Source organism: Tachypleus tridentatus, chromosome 6 (genome assembly GCF_004210375.1).
Source record: "Tachypleus tridentatus isolate NWPU-2018 chromosome 6, ASM421037v1, whole genome shotgun sequence".
Classification (NCBI taxonomy): Eukaryota; Metazoa; Arthropoda; class Merostomata; order Xiphosura; family Limulidae; genus Tachypleus; species Tachypleus tridentatus.
Genome location: NC_134830.1, coordinates 30414566 through 30437684, shown reverse-complemented (window position 1 = coordinate 30437684; position 23119 = coordinate 30414566). Strand labels below are relative to the sequence as shown.

General features: G+C 34.0%; 1 protein-coding gene across 1 annotated transcript in view; it reads left to right on the top strand.

The window, feature by feature from the left end:
* The window catches only part of LOC143252174 (protein croquemort-like), a 49294-nt gene extending 27518 nt beyond the window's left edge, over positions 1 to 21776 (top strand). The window contains exons 7-13 of the mRNA XM_076503904.1: positions 3275 to 3347; positions 4035 to 4216; positions 5671 to 5789; positions 9555 to 9628; positions 11936 to 11990; positions 16477 to 16632; positions 19208 to 21776. Coding sequence (XP_076360019.1) covers positions 3275 to 3347; positions 4035 to 4216; positions 5671 to 5789; positions 9555 to 9628; positions 11936 to 11990; positions 16477 to 16632; positions 19208 to 19255 — 707 coding nt within the window. The 3' untranslated portion in view covers positions 19256 to 21776. The remainder of the gene's footprint in view (positions 1 to 3274; positions 3348 to 4034; positions 4217 to 5670; positions 5790 to 9554; positions 9629 to 11935; positions 11991 to 16476; positions 16633 to 19207) is intronic.
* Positions 21777 to 23119: the final 1343 nt, after the last annotated feature.

Sequence of the window (23119 nt, the reverse complement as noted above, 5' to 3'; positions counted from 1 at the left end):
TGTCTTCTGTTTACCGTGGGGCCTGTCCTAGCGTTTGTCTGTCTTCTGTTTACCGTGGGGCCTGTCATAGCGTTCGTCTGTCTTCTGTTTACCGTGGGGCCTGTCCTAATGTTCGCCTGTCTTCTGTTTAACATTCACTTTTGAAATGAAGGGAGAGCATACATGAATAATTTTGACGCCAAATTTTATTTTGCAAGCAGGATATTCTATACTAAATGGCTAGGAACGAATCACGCTGTCATTCATATGTCAATATTTGACGTAACTTAATAAAAATGTAGGCTTTCCTGTGTTTTTGTTGATTGATTCTTACCATAACTAAAATGTTTAACAAATACTTTTCGCAGTGTGTGCGGCTCTGAGAGAAACCAGGAGTGCAACACAATTAATCTTTTTAAAGTCCATAAAATAATTTAAACTAATAGATTTACCTAAACTTTTCCCGTCACTGGGGACGGGTACTTTTATTTGTATCTGATAATACTGTAACTTGATTTGAAAAATTAAAATGTATTAACACTATATGATGCGATAACTATAAATCGAATAAATACTATAGTATTATGATATGAATTATGCCTCTGTCTCTGCTCACATAATTTTATTATTTATTTGTTTACATGTTAATTACAAGATTTGCCTTTTTGTATTTGATATTATATAAGCAACATACACGTTCTTTTGTTTGTTTGTTTACTATGTTTGCATTCTTGCATTTTGGTATTATATAATTGTGTACACCTCTATATCTAGACCTGTGGATAATTTGTCAGGAAAGTAGATGAAAACCAATAATTATTGCTAATGGAGAGGCCATTTCGTTTATAATTCTATAAAACTTAGCACTAGAATGATCAAAATTTAAATTTTTCCTTCTTGTTATTGCAACCTTAGAATATATGCAAAACTTCACAAAATAACATTGGGCTCTTTTAGAATACAAGTCTTAGAAATCTCACTTTTAGGAAATAGGAGAAACATCACATTGGCCATTTGTTTATCCAGTTCGAGAGATCTAAAATTCCATTTATCACTGGATTTAAATTTATTTCAAATTTAGCATCCCTGAATTATGTAACATGGTATGTTTATCCAATTTTAACATGGAATGTTAGTACCTTATCTTTTCAGTGGCTGTTTTGAAATCGGGTCTGGCCCACAGATGGCAGTGCTTCCAACAATGTATCTGCTCGCAGTACACTTTTAATGCCCCATATTTTTTGCGGCACGTGTAAAGAAGTGCGTATGGTAGGCCTAGTGGCACCCTTTAGACTAAGACAGACAAATATTAGTGGTATATTGTGTATCAAGGATAAAATAAGTCAAATTTGAAATTTAAAATATTATTAAATTGATGATAAATTTGCATTACTAAATAACCTTTACTTAAAATATACAAAACTGCTGCAACACGCCCAAGACCCTTCCGCGGCACACAGTTTCAAAATCTCTGTTATGTGATATAACAATACTCAAATCGGAAGTGACTTGTCAAATAATTTCACGGCTAAGAAAACGTTTGCCAGTTTTAATAAACTACTACAATATACAGCAACCGAAATAGTGCATTTAGAGGTATTTAATAAATATTACTGTAAAAAGCGAAACTTAAAAACTCAGTGGAACTAAGGTTTTCTCGAATATTTAGAGGATGATTAATTCTATAATTATCAAAATAGAATATGATAATAGGGAGAAAATGACAAATATTTTTTTGCATGAAACAAAATGACAAAATAAGTTAGCCTTGTCAACCTTTATGTTTTGTAACTGAAAATTGATAATAATAATAATAAGTTAGCATTGTCAAACTTTATGTTTAGTAACTGAAATCTGATAATAATAATAAGTTAGCATTGCCAAACTTTATGTTTAGTAACTGAAATCTGATAATAATAATAAGTTAGCATTGTCAAACTTTATGTTTAGTAACTGAAAACTGATAATAATAATAAGTTAGCATTGTCAAACTTTATGTTTAGTAACTGAAAACTGATAATAATAATAAGTTAGCATTGTCAAACTTTATGTTTAGTAACTGAAAACTGATAATAATAATAAGTTAGCATTGTCAAACTTTATGTTTAGTAACTGAAATCTGATAATAATAATAAGTTAGCATTGTCAAACTTTATGTTTAGTAACTGAAATCTGATAATAATAATAAGTTAGCATTGTCAAACTTTATGTTTAGTAACTGAAAACTGATAATAATAATAAGTTAGCATTGTCAAACTTTATGTTTAGTAACTGAAATCTGATCATAATAATAAGTTAGCATTGTCAAACTTTATGTTTAGTAACTGAAAACTGATAATAATAATAAGTTAGCATTGTCAAACTTTATGTTTAGTAACTGAAAACTGATAATAATAATAAGTTAGCATTGTCAAACTTTATGTTTAGTAACTGAAATCTGATAATAATAATAAGTTAGCATTGCCAAACTTTATGTTTAGTAACTGAAATCTGATAATAATAATAAGTTAGCATTGTCAAACTTTATGTTTAGTAACTGAAATCTGATAATAATAATAAGTTAGCATTGTCAAACTTTATGTTTAGTAACTGAAAACTGATAATAATAATAAGTTAGCATTGTCAAACTTTATGTTTAGTAACTGAAATCTGATCATAATAATAAGTTAGCATTGTCAAACTTTATGTTTAGTAACTGAAAACTGATAATAATAATAAGTTAGCATTGTCAAACTTTATGTTTAGTAACTGAAATCTGATCATAATAATAAGTATGCATTGTCAAACTTTATGTTTAGTAACTGAAAACTGATAATAATAATAAGTTAGCATTGTCAAACTTTATGTTTAGTAACTGAAAACTGATAATAATAATAAGTTAGCATTGTCAAACTTTATGTTTAGTAACTGAAAACTGATAATAATAATAAGTTAGCATTGTCAAACTTTATGTTTAGTAACTGAAATCTGATCATAATAATAAGTATGCATTGTCAAACTTTATGTTTAGTAACTGAAATCTGATAATAATAATAAGTTAGCATTGTAAACTTTATGTTTTGTAACTGAAAACTGATAATAATAATAAGTTAGCATTGTAAACTTTATGTTTAGTAACTGAAAACTGATAAAAATAATAATAAATTAGCATTATCAAACTTTATGTGTTGAAACTGAAAACTAATAAAAGTAATAATAAGTTAAGCTTTCAAACTCTCTTGATTCTATAGCTGTAGACTATTAAACATAATAATATTAATTAGTTTATCTTTGTCAAACATCAATTTTTCTCTAGCTGGAGACATGTGGCCTCCGTTCAGGAGCTCCTCAGACCAGGACTTAACTATGTTTGTGACAGATATTTGCAGGTACGTTTATGTATGATAGTTCTCTTGTTTTTCTTTTGGGATTCAATTTCTATAGGACATGGCTGAAGTTGCAGTAATAGAGAGAGAGATACATACTTAATATTACAATTTGGATTTAATCTACGATCAACTGGTCGTTATGAAATGTCAATTTTTGAATGAACGATAGTAAGATATGTTTGGTTTGTTATGAACTTTGTGCAAAGCTACACGAGAGCTATCTGCGCCGTTCCTAATTTAGCAGTTAAAGACTAGAGGAAAAGTAGCTAGTCATCACCGCCAACTTTCAAACTAATTTTTTTTTTAATCAGCGAATAGTAGAATTGACGATCAGATTATAAAGGCCTCATTGATGAAAGAGCGAGCTTGTTTGGTATGACAGGGATTCGAACTCACGATCTATAGATTGCGAGTCGAGTGCCCAAACCATCTGACCATTCCGCTTCCGTTAAAAATAGTAAAATACACAAGGATCTAAGAGGAAACAATATGAATAAACCAAAAAAAACTAATTCCCGTATTTGTTTCAGAGTCACGGTATCACGTGAAGTACTCACAATAAGTGTTAAACTTATAATAGCTGTCGAAACAGTAATTAACGTTAATCATGACAAATATAATAACATAAAATTATTGGTAAAATACCATCCATTTACAGCAAAAATATTGTGTTTCGTTATATTTTAGGTCAATTTCTTTAAAGTTTTATGAAGAAACTCAAGTCAGACGAGTGAAAGCGTACAGATATGTAGCCGAGAAGACTCTGCTGGACAACGGAGAAGAAGACCCGGATAACAGATGCTTCTGTTTATCTGACGCCACCAGCTGTCTCCCTAGCGGAGCTCTCAATGTTTCTTCGTGTCAGTTCAGTAAGTGTGTCAACACCAAAGTTTTACCACCTCACATCAAATTCTGAGAACAGAACTGACATAACACAACAACTCATTAAGAAACGCTTCCGGTTAAGCTCTATGATTGAGTTACAAAATCTATACAAGTTAGACATTTAGTTATAAGGATGAGAACATAGCATTAAATTTGCTCTAAAAGCCACCTTACAAACACCCTATGCCAATGTTAATAAAATCTTTTTATGCATTACAATATATATATTGTAACGACTCTATATTAACACTACATTAAGTAAAGACTGTTGTTTTATGTAACGTGACTTTAGAACGACTCTATATTAACACTACATTAAGTAAAGGCTGTTGTTTTATGTAACGTGACTTTAGAACGACTCTGTATTAACACTACATCAAGTAAAGACTTGTTTTATGTAACGTGACTTTAGAACGACTCTATATTAACACTACATTAAGTAAAGGCTGTTGTTTTATGTAACGTGACTTTAGAACGACTCTATATTAACGCTACATTAAGTAAAGACTGTTGATTTATGTAACGTGACTTTAGAACGACTCTATATTAACACTACATTAAGTAAAGACTGTTGTTTTATGTAACGTGACTTTAGAACGACTCTATATTAACACTACAGTAAGTAAAGACTGTTGTTTTATGTAACGTGACTTTAGAACGACTCTATATTAACACTACAGTAAGTAACGACTGTTGTTTTATGTAACGTGACTTTAGAACGACTCTATATTAACACTACAGTAAGTAAAGACTGTTGTTTTATGTAACGTGACTTTAGAACGACTCTGTATTAACACTACATCAAGTAAAGACTTGTTTTATGTAACGTGACTTTAGAACGACTCTATATTAACGCTACATTAAGTAAAGACTGTTGTTTTATGTAACGTGACTTTAGAACGACTCTATATTAACGCTACATTAAGTAAAGACTGTTGTTTTATGTAACGTGACTTTAGAACGACTCTATATTAACGCTACATTAAGTAAAGACTGTTGTTTTATGTAACGTGACTTTTGATCCTGTTGTTGTTGTTCCTTTTAAGTCACACAGAGTTCGCGACTATTACTTAGTGGCAGTGTTTTTGATAGCGTATAAGTGTTTAATAATGTCGATTCACATCTTAACAATAGAATAGTTATGTTTGTTACTTTCTCCATAATGGAAAGCTTTCTAGTAATTAAAACTGCCTGACCATATTATTCAATATCTTTACTTTTATAATTGAAAATAAAACTGATATTTATCAGATCACGAGAATTTCAATGTTACAAATATACTATTGGAAGTTACTGTAAATATACCACATAATTTTGAAATAATCTATATTCAAGTAATAAAACGTTTGATGTAATAAATTGAATAAACGTGACTTAAAAACAGTCGTTATTCATTAAACCAGGTTTGACGTGTTAAAACTTTCTACTTCGTGTGTAGATGCTCCTGCAATAGTAACTTACCCGCATTTCTTGTATGCGGATCCTACCTACGCAGCATCTGTAGAGGGGATGAAGTCGGATCCTGAGAAACATCAAATGTTCGTCGATATTCAGCCGGTAAATCAATTTTTTTTTCTTTTTTGTTGTGTGTTTCTTTAGGCGTCTAAAGCTAATGTTTGTGCAGTGAAAGGAGCCTTGGTAAAAAAAATATCCTCCACAGAAAACTTGGGCTACTCTTTCACCAGTGAATAGTAGAACTAAAGGTCGCATTATAACATCCCCACGGCTGAAAGGTCGAGCAAGTTTGGTGTGACGGTGATTCGAAGCTGCGAACCTCAGATTACGAATCAAGTGCCCTAAACACCTTGCCGTACCGGGCCAAACAAAACAGTAAGGATGACATTTGCATCATCCATAATAAATTGCACACAGTGTAGTAGAATATTAACAGACAAAAATAAGATAAACTGAATTCCAAGGTAATTAAACAGTTACGTATATTGCTATATGGTAATTCTCGCGTATGATATTATGTAGAAATGATGCAAATGATGGACTGTTTTTGAAGGATTAATATTAGCCATCCCTCCATTTATTTCCTTTTATGAAATGTTTTTCATTTGCTTGTTGTTTTTATAATACACTGTTTCAATAGACATTGGAAGGTTCTATTTATAACCAAGTTCTTCGAACAATGTAGTTCCAAGTGTAATATTTATTGTTTATCTGTTATTGGCTGGTTATTCTTGTTTCACTCTGTACTTAAAACTTTTATAAGAACACCAAACTTCTGTAAGAAAACTATCTCCAAGGGGTAATGTTTGTTTGTTTTGTTTTGTTTTTTGAATTTCGCACAAAGCTACTCGAGGGTTATCTGCGCTAGCCGTCCCTAATTTAGTAGTGTAAGACTAGAGGGAAGGCAGCTAGTCATCACCACCCACCGCCAACTCTTGGGCTACTCTTTTACCAACAAATAGTGGGATTGACCGTCACATTATAACGCCGCCACGGCTGAAAGGACGAGCATGTTTGGCGCGACAGGGATGCGAACCCGCGACCCTCAGATTACGAGTCGCACGCCTAAACACGCTTGGCCATGCCGGGCCCCGAGGGTTACGTAATGATAGCTACAAATATGATTATTTTTATCATTACTGGTTAATAATAATTATAAAAGCGGGTACTCCGTTTGAAACTGTTACCTCATTGAAAATGGTTGACATCATTGTTTTGGTTTTTGAGTTATCATGTAATAAAAACAAGCAAATTTAAAAAAAAAGAACAACAAATTCAAACCTTTACTATGATATTTACAGACATTCCCAGAACTTTTGACTCAGTCATTACATAGATATTGCTATAAAATGAAATACTGTATAGTATTGTAAAGTTTTGATGACCTATTTGGAAGATATAAAAATAGTATTTCGATAGACAATCCGAGTCGTATCTACATTGACGGTGCTGCCATCTGCCTGATAATGTGTGGCTGCAAAATATTCCAGTGTTAGATGCGCTGCGGCTGTTCGTTATAATAACATATTTGCGCTGTGTAATGTGCCTTTGAGAGTGAAACCAATGTGTGAACACCCAAGTAAGAAGTGTTGTAGTTTCGTTTTACATGAGAAAAGAGAATTCATTAGCTTTTGTGACTATGTCAGTGAAGTCTCAAATGTTACCGAATAGTAGGGTATCAACATTTTACAAACGTTATTTACATTAATGCAGCTTCTGTTTATGAATATATCTCATGTTGTACGACGGATTATACGTGTGTGATTAGGCTCGTACACGGAACGTTTAAAAGAGGGTCTAATTTGTGAAGTCAAAATCCACTATATTGTGCGAAGGCAAAATCATCACATAACGCATCGTAACGCTAGAGGGGATATGAATTTTTTTTAATAAAATAAGTGCTAAGAGTTTAACTCTGGAAGCAGTTTTGTATGAAACGATAACTTAAACAATTGCCTGATTGTTCATATAATTTTCAAACATCCAATAAAAAGTGGGCAAATCATCATTCTTTAGTAACACTGCATAGGAAGCTACACTTAAATTACCATAAATATGTATGTTTTATTAGAGTAAAGTACTGTACTATCTACATGCAGAGTTGTTATTAGTTGTTAAATTATGTTACTGACTCTGTACAACAATAGTATATTAGCTGTTTAAATCGTTGGCCTCTGGCCAGTAACGAAGCGGTGAACCAGAAGTGCGTTACAAAGACGTAGTGAAGCTTCACCTAATCATAGCTGATATGTTTAATACTAACTGGGAGTCCCTCGCCATAGGTAACATCATATGGCGCAAATCCATCAAGGACTCTTCGGAGGTCGCACACCAAAAGTGGGCGAAGATCTCCCAGGGTCGTTGCCTTCGGAGGCACGTCCTGCCTGCAGTTCCTCTCATAGAGAAACAAGACATCTGTGAAAAGAAATGTGCCAGCAGTTCGGGCTTCGATCACAGAAACGCTGGAAGCACAACTGAAAATCCAAGAGGTTATGCTTTCGTCTGTCCCCTTTCTATATGTCATCTTCGATTATCGAAGAACTGCCGAAGACGATCATATACATACATTTAGGCACCATTAAAGTAACATTAGCATTCTCCATTCATCTGGGGTGTTTTTTCCATAAATAACTTGCATACAGTTTTAATATTATTAGAAGTGTCGTAATGATCATGTATTAAAGTTAGAGCACTCAGTATTACTTCTATTTATGTGCACTTCAGGTAATTATTCAATTGGTGGAGAGCAGTTTACTGACGTTCACATAAAAATAAAGCTGTGGATACAATTGTGATAGCAAACAGTGTAACGAACACTCGTTTAACTTGTTTTAACATATTGTTTTGAAACAAATGGATACTGTTGCCGTTTCTTAATTACTGAAATTTGTTGTAATAAACACCTACTGTAAATAATCCGGCCTACAAAATCTGACAGCAGCAATACGGTTTTAGGCTTTCAATTACAAAGTGTTAACAGAAGCCATTACATGCGAATGTTTCAAGTCACGAAAATGCTAATGCTTCATCAGAAGATTGTAGGCTACGTATAAAACGTTAAACACCATTAGCAGCTGTACTATAGCTATATAAACTTTTTTTTTAACAACACAAAAATGGGGGCCTGGCATGGCCGGGTGGGTTAAGGCGTGCGACTCGTAATCCTAGGGTCGCGGGTTCGCATTCCCCTCGCACCAAACATGCTCGACTTTCCAGCCGTGGGGCATTATAATGTGACAATCAATCCCACTATTCGTTGGTAAAAGAGTGGCCCAAGTAGCCCACTGCTAAGTTAGGGAAGGCTAGCACAGATAGCCCTCGAGTAGTTTTGGGCGAAATTAAAAAAAACAACAACACAAAAATAGGGCGTGAGATTTGCCCCACGTACATGCGTCGTGATGAAAATGTATAAGATGCTGCAAAGGTCCGTGTGTCTTTTTCTTCGTAAATAAGGACAGGGTAGGTTCATAAAATGTTGCATGACTTATCTCACAGTATGTGTAGAAAGTGACATCTGGCTTTAAAATACTGCTTGAAAATCGACTTTAGAGACTCTTATGACACAAGGTTTCAAATCTGTCAAACAATTTCGTTTGATAGTTTCTCTAAAAAAAAAGAAAACTTTTACACAATGATTCATGAATAAGAATGACCACTGTAAGTTACTGATACTGACCACTAAATTTAAACAGGAGACAATTATTTTACACTACATTAAACCTACACCGTCAGTCGTTGAAAATGGCCAACTGAGATGGCAAGATTGTAATGTATTTTTTATAATTCATTTTCGTTGGCCCATTTTTTTCTCATATTTTTGTAATTCTTTATATGACTTTCAACAAATGTGGTAAATCTATCTTACAGGATTTGGGAATACCCATGAACATAGCAGCAAGGATGCAAATCAACATTGTTTTTGAACGTGTCGAAGACATGTCGTAAGTATTACAGTTAAATAACAGGAATAAAATATATATCTTAAGTGTTATAGTTTAATAATCGGAATAAGCCTGAAAGAGACAGAGAAAAATAACTGAAAGTTTAAAAGTTCAGAAGGTATTCGTAAAACTTGTTCTTACTATATCGTTATAGCTCACAATGTTTAATTGAAAAAAATAATTATTGAATTTCTGTTAACGTATACTTCTTCATGTGTGTTGTTTTTTGTTGGTTTTTCTATAAGTCAAATATTTATATTGGACTGTCTGTTCACTGAAGTATTAAGTTACAATATTACTAACTTATCGCTGATCCATTGTGAGACTGTTTATTGAAAATTTGTAATGGATGTTTTTGTTTCTGTCGCTCATTGGTACATAATTGTCAATAATGTGGACTAATTTTTATACGAATGTGTATTAATGTGCCTTATTGTGGTTGTTTCTGGTTTCTTAGTTTCGTGTATTTTATTTGATCCTGTTTCATAATTAACGTAGAAACGTATTTAACAATATAGTTTATCATTGCAAGAGCATTACATCTTTCTTAATGTTGTATAAATGTTAATTAATATCACGAGCATAAACTCCGTTCTAAGAGTGAACGTTTATGCTAACACTTACTAATTTTAATATTCATACCTCATTGAGAAAAAAAAAATTAGATTTTAAGAACTCTAGTTTCGCAGTACTACATTTAAAGAATACACCAATAAAGATATAATCAAACCTTCACGTACAACTGCAGTGAATGTCATGTTTTTAATGTGGGAAGACAGCTTCTATTTAAATTTGTGTTCTACATTACAAAATAGCTGTTGTACGTACTGTAGTTATTATCCTAACTGTTTGAATCTTGAATAACCAAAAGGTAATTTTGTTATATATTTTTGTTTGTGTTGATATTCAATAGATGGCGCAAAAGTTTTAGTTTGTTTTTGAACAAAGCTACAAGAGAGCTATTTGAGCTAGCCCTCCCTAATTTAGCAGTGTAAGACTAGAGGGAAGGAAGCTAGTCATCACCACCCACCGTCAACTCTTGGGCTACGCTTTTACCAACGAATAGTGGGATTGATCGTAACATTATAACGCCCCCACGCCTGAAAGGACGAACATGTTTGGTGCAACGGGGATTCGAACCTGCGCACCCCCAGATTACGAGTCAAACGCCTTAACCTACCTGGTCATGCCGGGCTGAAATATTAGTTAGCTACACAGTTTAGTTTTTTTTATAACAAGGGTACTTCTCAAGTTACTTGTGTAGTAGGTTATTTTTTCTGTGTAAGCCAACTAGTAGCCTGCGTGTGTCACCAGTACACGCCGTATTATTAACATTTCAAAAACAAACATTCATGTCTAAAGACAGGGCCTTCATGTAACAGAAACATGTAGAATGTACAGAACTTGTGGCTGACGACTTGTTCTCACTCTCCAAACAATTCAGCTGTTAAACCTCGCTATTTTTTTAAATTATCTCTGACTAGGAAAGTGCTTACAGTTTGTTTGCTTGAAGTTAAGCACAAAGCTGCACTATCGGCTATCTGTGCTCTGCCCATCACGGGTATCGAAAAACCAACTTCTACCGTTGTAAGTCCGTAGACGTGCCGCTGTGCCACAGAAGTAACGTTAAAATCCTGTACAATCTGACTCGTAGATGTTTCCTGAAAAAAAATCTGTCATTAGTCATTTTTTTGTTTGCTTGAAACTCATGGGTTTCTTCACGAATCTGATGCCCGTTTAAGTCGTCACAACTGAGCAAAATTCTTTTTTTTTATTTCTATTTTGTTTTTGAACCTGGTTTGCATAGCGATACATAACCCTAAAGAGTTCACACGAGGGCAATCTAACATTGTTAAAAACAGTTAAGTATCTCTCACAGGACCCAGCATGGCCAGGTGGCTATGGCACTCGACTCGTAATCCGAGGGTCGCGAATTCCAATCCTGGTAGCATCAAACATGCTCACCCTTTCATACATGGGAACGTTATAATGTGCGGTCAATCCTATTTTGCGTTGGTAAAAGAGTAACCCAAAAGTTGGCAGTGGGTGGTGATGACTAGGTGCTTTCCCTCTAGTCTTACACTGATAAATTAGGGACAGCTAGCGCAGATAGTCCTCGTGTAGCGTTGCGCGAAATTAAAAAACAAGCAAACAATATCTCACATCCTTCTTCCTTATTGGGTTAAGATGTTTAGGTAAACTAGGTCAGGTCATTCCATAGCATCAGTTATAACATGGAAAAAAGTTGAAATTCTGTGAACGTATTTTTTCTGTTTTATGTTAGCTTATAGTGATTTCTCTGAACAGGTTTTTCCAGAACATCAGCTCAAGAATCTACTTTCCGATATTCTGGTTTAGTGAGGTAATAAGACATATTTATATTTATTATGTCAGTTGGGTCTTCAAAGTATGTGACACTACGTTCAGAATTACACAATATACATTTTCTTGGGAATACCAGGCCTTATTTAACAAGACTTCTTACATGTTTCGGTGAGTCACAGATTGTCCACAATCCGGAGGAAAACAGCAGTGAAACATTCTTTCATTGTTTATATACCTTTCATATCTCGCATAATACTAAACTTCTCGACTTGACTCTTAGCACAAAAGGTGCTGTCACCTATTTATCTTCTTTTCTTGAAATAGCTTTCCAGAAATAAATTCCTGCAACCCCTGGACAAGAATCTGTAATTTAAAGAAAACTTTGGATCATTGGATACTTCTAATGATTTTTTAATATTTAGCTCGTACTTGTTATAAAGATATTTAATCAGTTTAACAATGTGAACAAAAATTGTTGTTCGATACATATTCATCTGAGTGTACGTGTGTGTTTTCTTATAGCAAAGCCACATCGGGCTATTTGCTGAGTCTATCGAGGGGAATCTAACGCCTGATTTTAACAACGTAAATCCGTCGACTTACCGCTGTGCTATCGATGGGACGTATTGATATGAATCTCTTTCATTAATTTTTGATTTTGTATAGCTTATTTATGTCCATTAAGTTTACATTTTAAATTTCTTCACGTTTGGTCAACGTATGTTAGACCACAGATACGAGAGATTTTTTGTAAATATCACAATCTAGTAATTCAATTTTATTTTTAACACTATAGTAGTAAATATGTCAAAATTTGACGGAAGGTTCAGAAATGTTACTGTACAATTGAAATCTTTCTTTATGCATGTTATCTGTATATGACAAAATCGTTGGAACATATAAGAGACATATAGGAGACAGATATTGTTTTAGCAGCATAAGTAAATGTCAGTTAAGTACATCGTGGAATTCTTGATTTGTTGCATTAACAACATATTATTGTTAATAATATTACAATTGAACAATATTTATCAGGAAAGTTAATATCAATAATATTACAATTGAACAATATCTCTGACAATATCTATCAGGAAAGTTAATATCAATAATATTACAATTGAACAATATCTCTGACAATATCTATCAGGAAAGTTAATTCCAATACTGAATTTTCTGTAAACAAATGTGTGTGTTTTAATATAGCAAAGCCACATGAGGCTATCTTCTAAGTCCACCAAGGGGAATCGAACCCCTGATTTTTAGGGTTGTAAATCAGTAGACTTACGGCTGTACTAGTGTGGGACTTCTTTATACGAATAAATATTTAAAGCTCTGTGTACGTAAGTGGTGAAAGCTGGGTGGCAGTATCTTTTATGTGGCAGCATTGCAACAGAATTTTTTTTTTTTTATTTTGCAGTAAACGTAAATAACAATTAAATATCTCTTTTATTTAATATTACTGACAACAAAAATACTCTAAACATTTTTAGTTGTATTGATGGAAAGAAGATTCATAAACTTGGGAAGATTTTGGATGGGAGGAAAAAGCTATATAACTCATTTCTGTATCCCATCACCTAACGAAAATATTCATCCACTCTGTGAGTGAAGTGTACTGATGGTTGAATTCAGGAATGATTTTCCTCCCACTCCAAAGGCCCAGCATGACCAGGTGACTAAAGTACTCGACTCGTAATCCGAGGGTCGCGGCTTCGAATCCCCGTCGCACCAAACATGCTCGCCCTATCCGCCGTAGGCGCGTTATAAAACGACGTTCAATCCCACTATTCGTTGATAAAAGAGTAGCCCAAGAGTTGGAAGTAGGTGGTGATGACTAGCTGCCTTCTTTCTAGTCTTACCCTGTTAAATTAGGGACGGCTAGCACAGATAGTTTTCGTGTAGCTTTGCGAATAATTCTAAAGAAACCAAACCAAACCCATTCCAAATGCTCTCTAGTTTCTGATCGTTTCATATCACAACAATTTTAGGATAAATACATATATAATTACTAGTTTCTACACCTTTTACAAGTCGAAGTCTTGCTTCCAGTAGGGCTGTAAATTCTAGGTGGAAGGCACCACTTCACCGAGATATTTAATTATTTTCTTTAGGGAGTCATAATATAATCTATAAACGTTACTTCTTGAAGCAGGATGAGTAATAACCATGATACTGCGCAACGTAATAAGGAATACTTTCATATAACGTACATAATGGCTTACTGATCAGATTCTGCTATTAATACTATAGGTTGAAACTATCCTATTGTGGACTACTTACTGCTCTAGGTGTGAAAAGGTACATCCTAGGGTCTAGTGAATTGTTTTGGTTCCAGATTGGTCGTAGGCACACCGTAGTTTACGAGCTACATCTGACGGAAAAGAAGAAAGAAATCGATGTTTTGGGGGCCCGTTTTCTATACGTCAACAAAGAATAACCGAACTTTAGAAGCAGTTTTGTACTTGAATAAATAAGGGTGTTTTTGTCACTGATCTTTTGGCTGTGTTTTGCCGATATCCTGGCGTACATATAGTACACGCTGTCATTTTTAACCTGACTCCTTGATATTGTCATCACATAAGGAACGTGCCATCAACATATATCAACCAAGTACAGGCTGTCATTTTTAACCTGACTCCTTGATACTGTCATCACATAAGGAACGTGCTTTCAACATATATCAACCAAGTACAGGCTGTCATTTTTAACCTGACTCCTTGATATTGTCATCACATAAGGAATGTGCCATCAACATATATCAACCAAGTACAGGCTGTCATTTTTAACCTGACTCCTTGATACTGTCATCACATAAGGAACGTGCTATCAACATATATCAACCTCGCAATAGACTTAAAAAGCTGCACTTACTGCCTTTGAAACTCAAGTACGAACAACTCACAGGGAAGTGGTCAAACCTGATAACTCATTGTCGTACCTTCCCCCTTTTTATAAAATATATATAAAATTTACGATGGTAGTCCAACAGTGTATTAAATGTATTATATACTTTGCTTCTAATGCTGAAAACCTCTTGCTACATGCTAGTTTATGTTTAAACTTGTAAAATGTCTTCTGCTGGAACACTGGTAAATAAGAAAGCCACATCTAGAGGTTCCAGTTGGTCTGTTGGAATATTCTTACTTTTTCTAATAAAGGCCCTCCAGTGGCTCAGCGGTATGTCTGCGAACTTATAACGCTAAATCCTGGTTTCGATACCCGTGGTGGACAGAGCACAGATAGCCCATTTTGTAGCTTTGTGCTTAGTTCAAAACAACAACAGCAACATTTACTAATAAAGTCCAAGAGTTCCTAACTATATATGTATGTAAGTTACTTAAGCAAGCACACATTATAATAATACATTTAGCAATCATATGATAGCAAAATGCTCTGTTAACTTCAGTTGGACAGAACAGCAGATATATATGTATATTAATTATCGAGTAACTTTTTCACCTCATGCCAAACTTAGTTATTTTTACTGCTATAGTCTTAGAAATAAAATTGCATTAATAAATATATATGGTATTTATAAAATCTCTTGTTTCTGTGATTTAACGTGTATTGGCCAGACGTGTAAAATTTTAAAATTTAAACTTAATGAACATAAATCAGCTACACAAAATCGTAAAATTAATGAAGGTACCTCTAATGAGTATATGGCGAATAACCCTCTTTTTTGCGATGTTAATTAGAAAAATCTTAAATTTATGGAATATTCTAAAAATAAATACGAACTAAATATAAAATTTTTAGAAATATTTAACAACTCGAAATTAACTTTAAATAGAGATTTTTGTCCAGGGGTCGCAGGAATTTATTTCTGGAAATGTGTCTTTGAAGAGGAAAAAATATGTTTAGGTGGCAGCACGTTCTATGCTAATTGTTGGGTCGAGAAGTTTTGCCTTACGCAAGATATCAAGTGTATATAAAAATTAAAACAGAGTTTTACTGAAATTTTTCGTGATGATGATGGATTTCGAAACGTTTAGAAGTCCATGGATGAATCTAGTGCCTTCAACGAAGTTTTTGTATTGAGTAAACTTAAACGTCGTGTCACCTAGTTTCTAATAATTATTTTACACAGAGCCGTTTCAAACTTCATATGAATTTTCATAAAGAGAAATAAATATGCCAAAAAATCATTTATCATGTATAAGGGTAGATAGACAGAATCTCAGAACGTGAGCTGTGATGTGTAGAAATAGAAAAATAAAAAAAGACAAATCGGAAGATAAAAACTAGTATACTGACAAAGATAAAATGCAACCAAGTAATCGGTGATAGATAAATAACTAAGTGAATCAATCTGAAGAATTTTCAGAAGAAAGTCTGGCAGATGTGAATAGAAATAAGATAGAAATAAACAGATAATAAAACGTGTCTGGGCTACTTAAGTAAATAATAAAACGTGTCTGGGCAACTTAAATACATAATAAAACGTGTCTGGACTACTTATATTGTGTGATACGCCAGTTTTGAAAAATATTTCTGAAAGTTTAACTTTTTTTTTTTTTCAGACAGCACAGTTAGATGAATCAATGGCAAAACAGCTCCACCTGGTGACCAACGATCTACCAAAATACTCTACCATTTTCTGCTTTGTTTTATTTGTTATTGGTGGTATACTTTCCACCATAGGTGTATTTATTTTCATAAGGTATCGAAAAGGAAAAGTAAGTTTTCTAATCTTGACAAATAATTATATACTGCTATCGAGAGTATGGTAAAAAAAAAATGATATAAAATTAGTGAACAACACAAAAGTAAAATAAAATATGCACAACCAGCTGGGATACCCATCCCCTAGTCGGAAGTTATATAAATAAATTCATGTTTGTTTGTTTGTTTGTTTGGAAATTTCGCACAAAGCTACTCGAGGGCTATCTGTGCTAGCCGTCCCTAATTTAGCAGTGTAAGACTAGAGGGAAGGCAGCTAGTCATCACCACCCACCGCCAACTCTTGGGCTACTCTTTACCAACGAATAGTGGGATTGACCGTCACATTATACACCCCCACGGCTGGGAGGGCGAGCATGTTTAGCGCGAATAAATTCATGATTAATGAAAGGTTACTTTAGAACGTAAAAAGTTGCTTCCCTTATGTGTAATTGCAAAAAACTCCAAAATGCCCATAAAAATTGCAAAACACAAAATGTGAAACAGCAAATTTGCCTGTATGTCTAGATGGACTCAACAAACCTTCGTGCCGAATGTGGCGAAGGTCCATAAACAGGGAACGAAGCACTGAAATATGATGCAAAAGTCCACCGCTGGTACAGCCGTAAGTCTACGGATTTACAACGCTAAAATCAGGGGTTCGATTCCCCTTGCTGGACTCAGCAGATAGCCCGCTGTGGCTTTGTTATAAGAAAACGCACACACAAAATGCAAAAATGCCCATAAAAACAGCAAAACGCAAACTTGAAAATGCGAGTGTATTTCTCAAAATTTCTGTTTTGCGTTTTTTATTACGACTTTGTCCCCTATTAATGGACCTTCACCAAATTTGGCAAAAAGGTGTTTTTCAATTTTCACGGGCTTTTTGCGTTTTTTATAATTATATATATGAGAACCATCTTTCTCTGTTCTAAGATAACCTATCACTAATCTACATACCTTCTGTCTGAAGAACAGTTATTTCATATCGTCATTTAAATACCTTAACGGTCAATTCCACTATTCGTTGGTAAAAGAGTAGCCCAAGAGTTGGCGGTGAGTGGTGATGACTAGCTGCCTTTCCTCTAGTCTTACACTACTAAATTAGGGACAGCTAACACAGATAGCCCTCGAGTAGCTTCGTGCGAAATTCAAAAAGAAACAAAACAAACAAAATATCTTAACTAGAACTACTATGTGATTTTTCTCAGTGTTTTTATCGTACTGAACGTGTTGTTTTGTATCGTTTATTGAGTGATAAAGTCTCACTTGATCAACATTTACAGAAAGTATTCCACAGTAGAATTTCAGGTTCTCAATTCCAGGTAACCTAAGCTCCAGATGTTGAGTGCATTTCTTCATTAAACATTTTAAAAATAAAACTATTATAAAGTACTGACAGTGAACTATAAGCTTCATAATGATAACATTGAAGCTTCTATTAGATTTCTGATCTATGGAAACCCACACATCGAAGGGACGCTACAAGTGGTGTTCTTGCTCTCCAATGGGTCTTTAAGTAATTGTATGTGTATTAACTTCTAAAAACTGCTCTGACTGCATGCTATTTAAATATACTTTGAATGTTTTTCAAAGAGACATGACAAAGAGCACTATGTCTTCAATTTTCTCCTGCTTTTCCTTATCAAGTGTTTCGAGTTCAAGTATCCATTATTAATGAAGGTTTATTTTCATTCCATCCTCTTGGTTGTTTCGGTATTCCGAAACTTGTTACTTCTAGAAACTATAAAATTTATGATTCCTATCTGTACACTGTTTTCGGGTGTTTGTTTGTTTTGAATTTCGCACAAAGCAAACACGAGGGCTATCTACGCTAGCTATCTCTAACTTAGAAGTGTGAGACTACAGGGAAGGCAGCTAGTCATACTCACCCACCGCCAACTCTTGGGCTACATATTATGGAGGATTTATTTAGCTATGTACTACTTTTTGCCTACCATTCCATAGGTGAGATGACGTTTGGATTTGTCTACGTAGGGGCTTTAGCTTTTCCACATGTGTAAAAGTACAAGAGCCATGAACGATAAAAAATCAGTAGTTTACCTTCGTTTTGAGTCTTCGAATGTTGCATCTAGAGGTCTCACAGTGCTGGTGATTGGCTGAACATTCTTGTTGTTGGTAGCATTTATTAGACCTTGAATCCACTAACTATGATATATGAGTGTTTTCAATAATTAGACTTAGAAGTTCCTTCAAGCTTCCGATCATAACTACATTAATATACAAGCATTAAAACCTTATCATGAATACTTATACAAAATATTTAATATACTCATACATAAGTCTACAGATTTTCGTGATTTAACATTCAGGTCTTGTTTCACTTTTCGTAGAGGGATTCATATGAAAAAAGATAAATAAACTCTATATCTTTCTCTTTTCGCTGTTCACAATTAATTCCTTACAATATTTTATTGTTTATTTTAACTTTCGTTCTCTGACACAAATAACAAAATATCTTTTATTACTGCGTAGATCTTTACAAGGTTTTGAGTTTTATTTTATAAACATTTTATTTTATATTCTGACAGAAGAGAAACAGCGTTGTAATTTTTGTTTTTATTTTTTCAGAGACAAAACAAAAGCTACAAGAAAGTGCGTACATACAGGGGGCGATGATCAAATCTTAAAAGTGGACAACTCTTCCACTGGACACTCATTGTAACGAAATACATCACTGATGAATACACTTCGGAAAGTATAAATATGTGTGTGTGTAGCTTCTTAGTTATTTCTATGCAAGCGTTTTATTTTAGACGCTGAGACTTTCTTACCTGTGAACTGAATACAGTAAAATTATTAGGTTGAGGAATAATTCGTGAGCGTTTTTTAAATAATTTCATTCAAGCATTACATGCAAGACTATACAATACTTCAATGCATGAACACATTACACCCAAAACAGTTATTATGATACGTTATTTCATGTAATACCTAGGTATATAGTATGCATTGTTTGAAACGAAATTGCAAGAAATTAAATGCGAAAAGCAGGTGGTGTCGAGAATGCTCGATTTTGTCCACTTGACATTCCATTTAATGAGCTGAAAATGAAAGCAAAAATTAAAGACATATGAAAATCAAACACACCATCTATTAGAGCAAAAAATTATCTACCAAATGACATGAAATATTTTGCAAAAGCGTTTCATTTATGAATATATTTTTTAACTTGAAAAAACGCTCACGAATTATTCCTCAACCCAATAAAAGGATGGGTGTCAGCAAGGTTCTTAAAAGGCCAGTGTAAGATGTAGAATACACTTACACAAATACAGTAACGGGTATAGTAGGTCGTTTGTGAGATTTTATATCCTTTCCATATCGTAATTTTAAAGATGTCTGTCACTACTAATGTGTGTTCAGACCTATATTCTGGACATTGGTAATAAAAAAACAACATATGTCACAGCTGATATGGTGATGGTAGAGACGTTTACGTCATATTTCATTGTGACAGACCGTACGGCATAATTAACAGCGAAATATCAGTATATTTGACAACCATTTGACTTAAACCTAATCTTCGTGTAATCTGCGAATCATTCGAATAGTCACATTTTATGTACAGTGTGAATCATTCTAGACCTTAGTCCCGGTCATCTTCTTGGGTGGTGGTAAGGGAGAAAGCCAAAATGCCGTAAATCAAACAGTTTGAACAGAACGTTTCGCTAGTAATATCGGCTATAGTAAGCGAACTGTTAGGACTCCAAATTCTCAGAAATGTCAAATACTCAGGGTAGGAGTGCCTAGGGCGACACCTAAGTTATGGTCAGTCTTAAGACTCGAGCTGCATAATAGAAAATCCACAAAATTTAAACCTTCGATGTCACACGTGATTGGCGCTTGATCCATAATAGATTATTATTTGCATTCTTGCCTGAAAGGTGTATCTAAGAAATGTAACCACAATTGTGAGATATTGGTCAAGCAAAACCTTTCTGGGTGCACACTGATAGAAACAGCACCAGTCCATTAACTATAGTGAGCCATTTGTGTGTGAGTCAATACACCTTATATAACATGAATAAATTTAATATTGCTTATCACCCTCGATGCTTTGTTGTTTTTCACGTTTTGCATCTGTTGGAAACGTGTTATTTCATGAGGCACAGAACCGGAACTTTACATGTTTTAACTTCTCCATACGCACCACATTCTATATTAAGAAGTTTAATTCCTTTTTATATGGATCATGTAGTTTTTTGTTTTATCCACTGTATTGAAGAACAACCTTAGAACATATTACCGTTAACAATGGCAACTTGTTATGACAAATAACATGTATTATTTACAACAGTTAAAACCATATTCTCACCCACTTTATTGTTTCGTGAAACAATGGGCCATTTTGGATCGTTATAAACACCCATCCTTTAGCATGATTAACTTCTAAGTAAATTTCGTAATGGCTTAAGTCCTTTAACTTTGGTGTAGAAGACACAGTTAACTTAAATCAATAAATAAACCCTTTATGTGAGACAAAATCCCTTTTTTGATCTTACCTGCAGAGAGGGGATGATCGGCTTGGACTCAGCAGGGGACATGATTATCTAACATGTATATGACCCATTTTTTGTGCTTTTAATTAGAATTCTTTAAGGTTAAGTATTGAGTTACTAATTTTATGTGTTTGAATACAGCTTTTATATTGATATTCAAATTACTAAAAAGATTCTAGTAACTTTGTTAACAATTTCTGAAACAAGGTAGAATGAAACGTATGTTTGTGTTGTTGATAGGTAAAAGATTAGAGTTAGTATGATATTTTTCACTATTTAGAAGTTTGATGCAAGCCCTGTTTAAGATATTTGAGTTAAAACATTTATATCATCACACGATTTCCGTAGAAGTACGTTTCATCAACAATAGCACTCTTCCTTATGTTTATAAATCGTAGTTTCCCTGATTATTATTATACTAACATGATGTACTTCTTTACTCCTTTTTAAATTACGAATATAAAATGTTTGTCTGAAATATGCTAGTGCCAATAAACACACTGAAAAATAAAATTACTCATGTCTGCTGGTCTTGGTTATTTAAGTAGGATTTTTTATTTTGTATTCGATTTTTTATCGAAAATTGATGGAACGTGACTTAAAACGTTTTTACATCATATAAATGTCTATCTTGAAATTTAATACAGAAAGTGCATCATCATTTCTGTTTTTGTAGAAGGTTTCAATGACTAAAATATGTAGCAAGATATGTATAAAAATGTTCAGACAGATAAAATAAACTAACTCAGCTCCACTTTTTGAGATCATTAATCAAATAAACACTTACAAAAATGGATGTGTCTGAGGAGCACATTAGGTATATTATGCTTTAGGAGTTTAAAAAAGGCAATAGTGCAGCAGTAACTACACGAAACATTCATGGTGTGGAGTCTCTCAATGAAAGAAAATGTCAAAGGTGGTTTCAGAAGTTCAGATCAGGTGACTATAGCTTAAGTGATGCACCACGTTCAGGTCGTCCTAGTGAGTTCAATGATGACTTGCTACTGGCTGCACTTGATGAAGATTGTGCTGTAACAGTTGAAGAACTAACACAGAAGCTTAATTCAATCCATTCAACAGCTCACCGTCATCTGCAACAGCTTGAAAAGGTATCAAAACTTGGAAAATGGGTCCCCCATGATTTGACAGAAGCCAACCTTAGAACAAGAGTGGACATTTGCACTTCTTTGAACTCTCGTGAACGTAATTCACTTATTTTAGACTGGAGATAAAAAATGGATAGTTTATAATAATGTTAAGTGTCTCAAACAACGTCTCAGTGCAGGTACACTGGCTAAAGCACAGCCCAAAATGGACCTCCACTCTAGGAAAGTCTTGTTAAGCATTTGGTGGGATATTGTTGGTATGATACACTTTGAGTTGCTGCCACTCAATGTAACTATCACATCAGACTTATATTGTCAACAGTTAGAGCACTTGAATATTGTACTGAAAGAAAAGAGACCTGCTTTGATCAATCGTAAAGGATTGTGTTACACCAGGATAATGCACGAGGATCACATCTGTAAAGACTGAAGAGCGAGACTTGGAAAAACTTTCACATTTTCCTTATTCTCCAGACCTTGCCCAATCTGATTATCATCTATTCCAAAGGCTGCAGAACTATCTTGAAGGAAGAAGAGCTTGAAACACATGATGCCAAAACTACCCTCTCTACATTCTTTTCTTCCAAACCCCAATAATTTTATAGCAGTGGCATTCGGAAGCTTGTGAATCGTTGGCAGGAAGTAATTAATAATGGAACATACATAATTGATTAAATAACATTAAAAGTGTTTCAGATCCTTTCTCTTTTTCTGAACCTAAAATCGGACTTTACCTAAGAGATTACCTGATATTTATAAGCAACGTGTGACAAAGAAATCCATCAAATAATTAATGGGATGTGCAAACGAAATGCAATTGTAGAAAAATATTTTGTTTCGTTTTCAATACGAAGAGTGTTTATGTTTTTGTACTA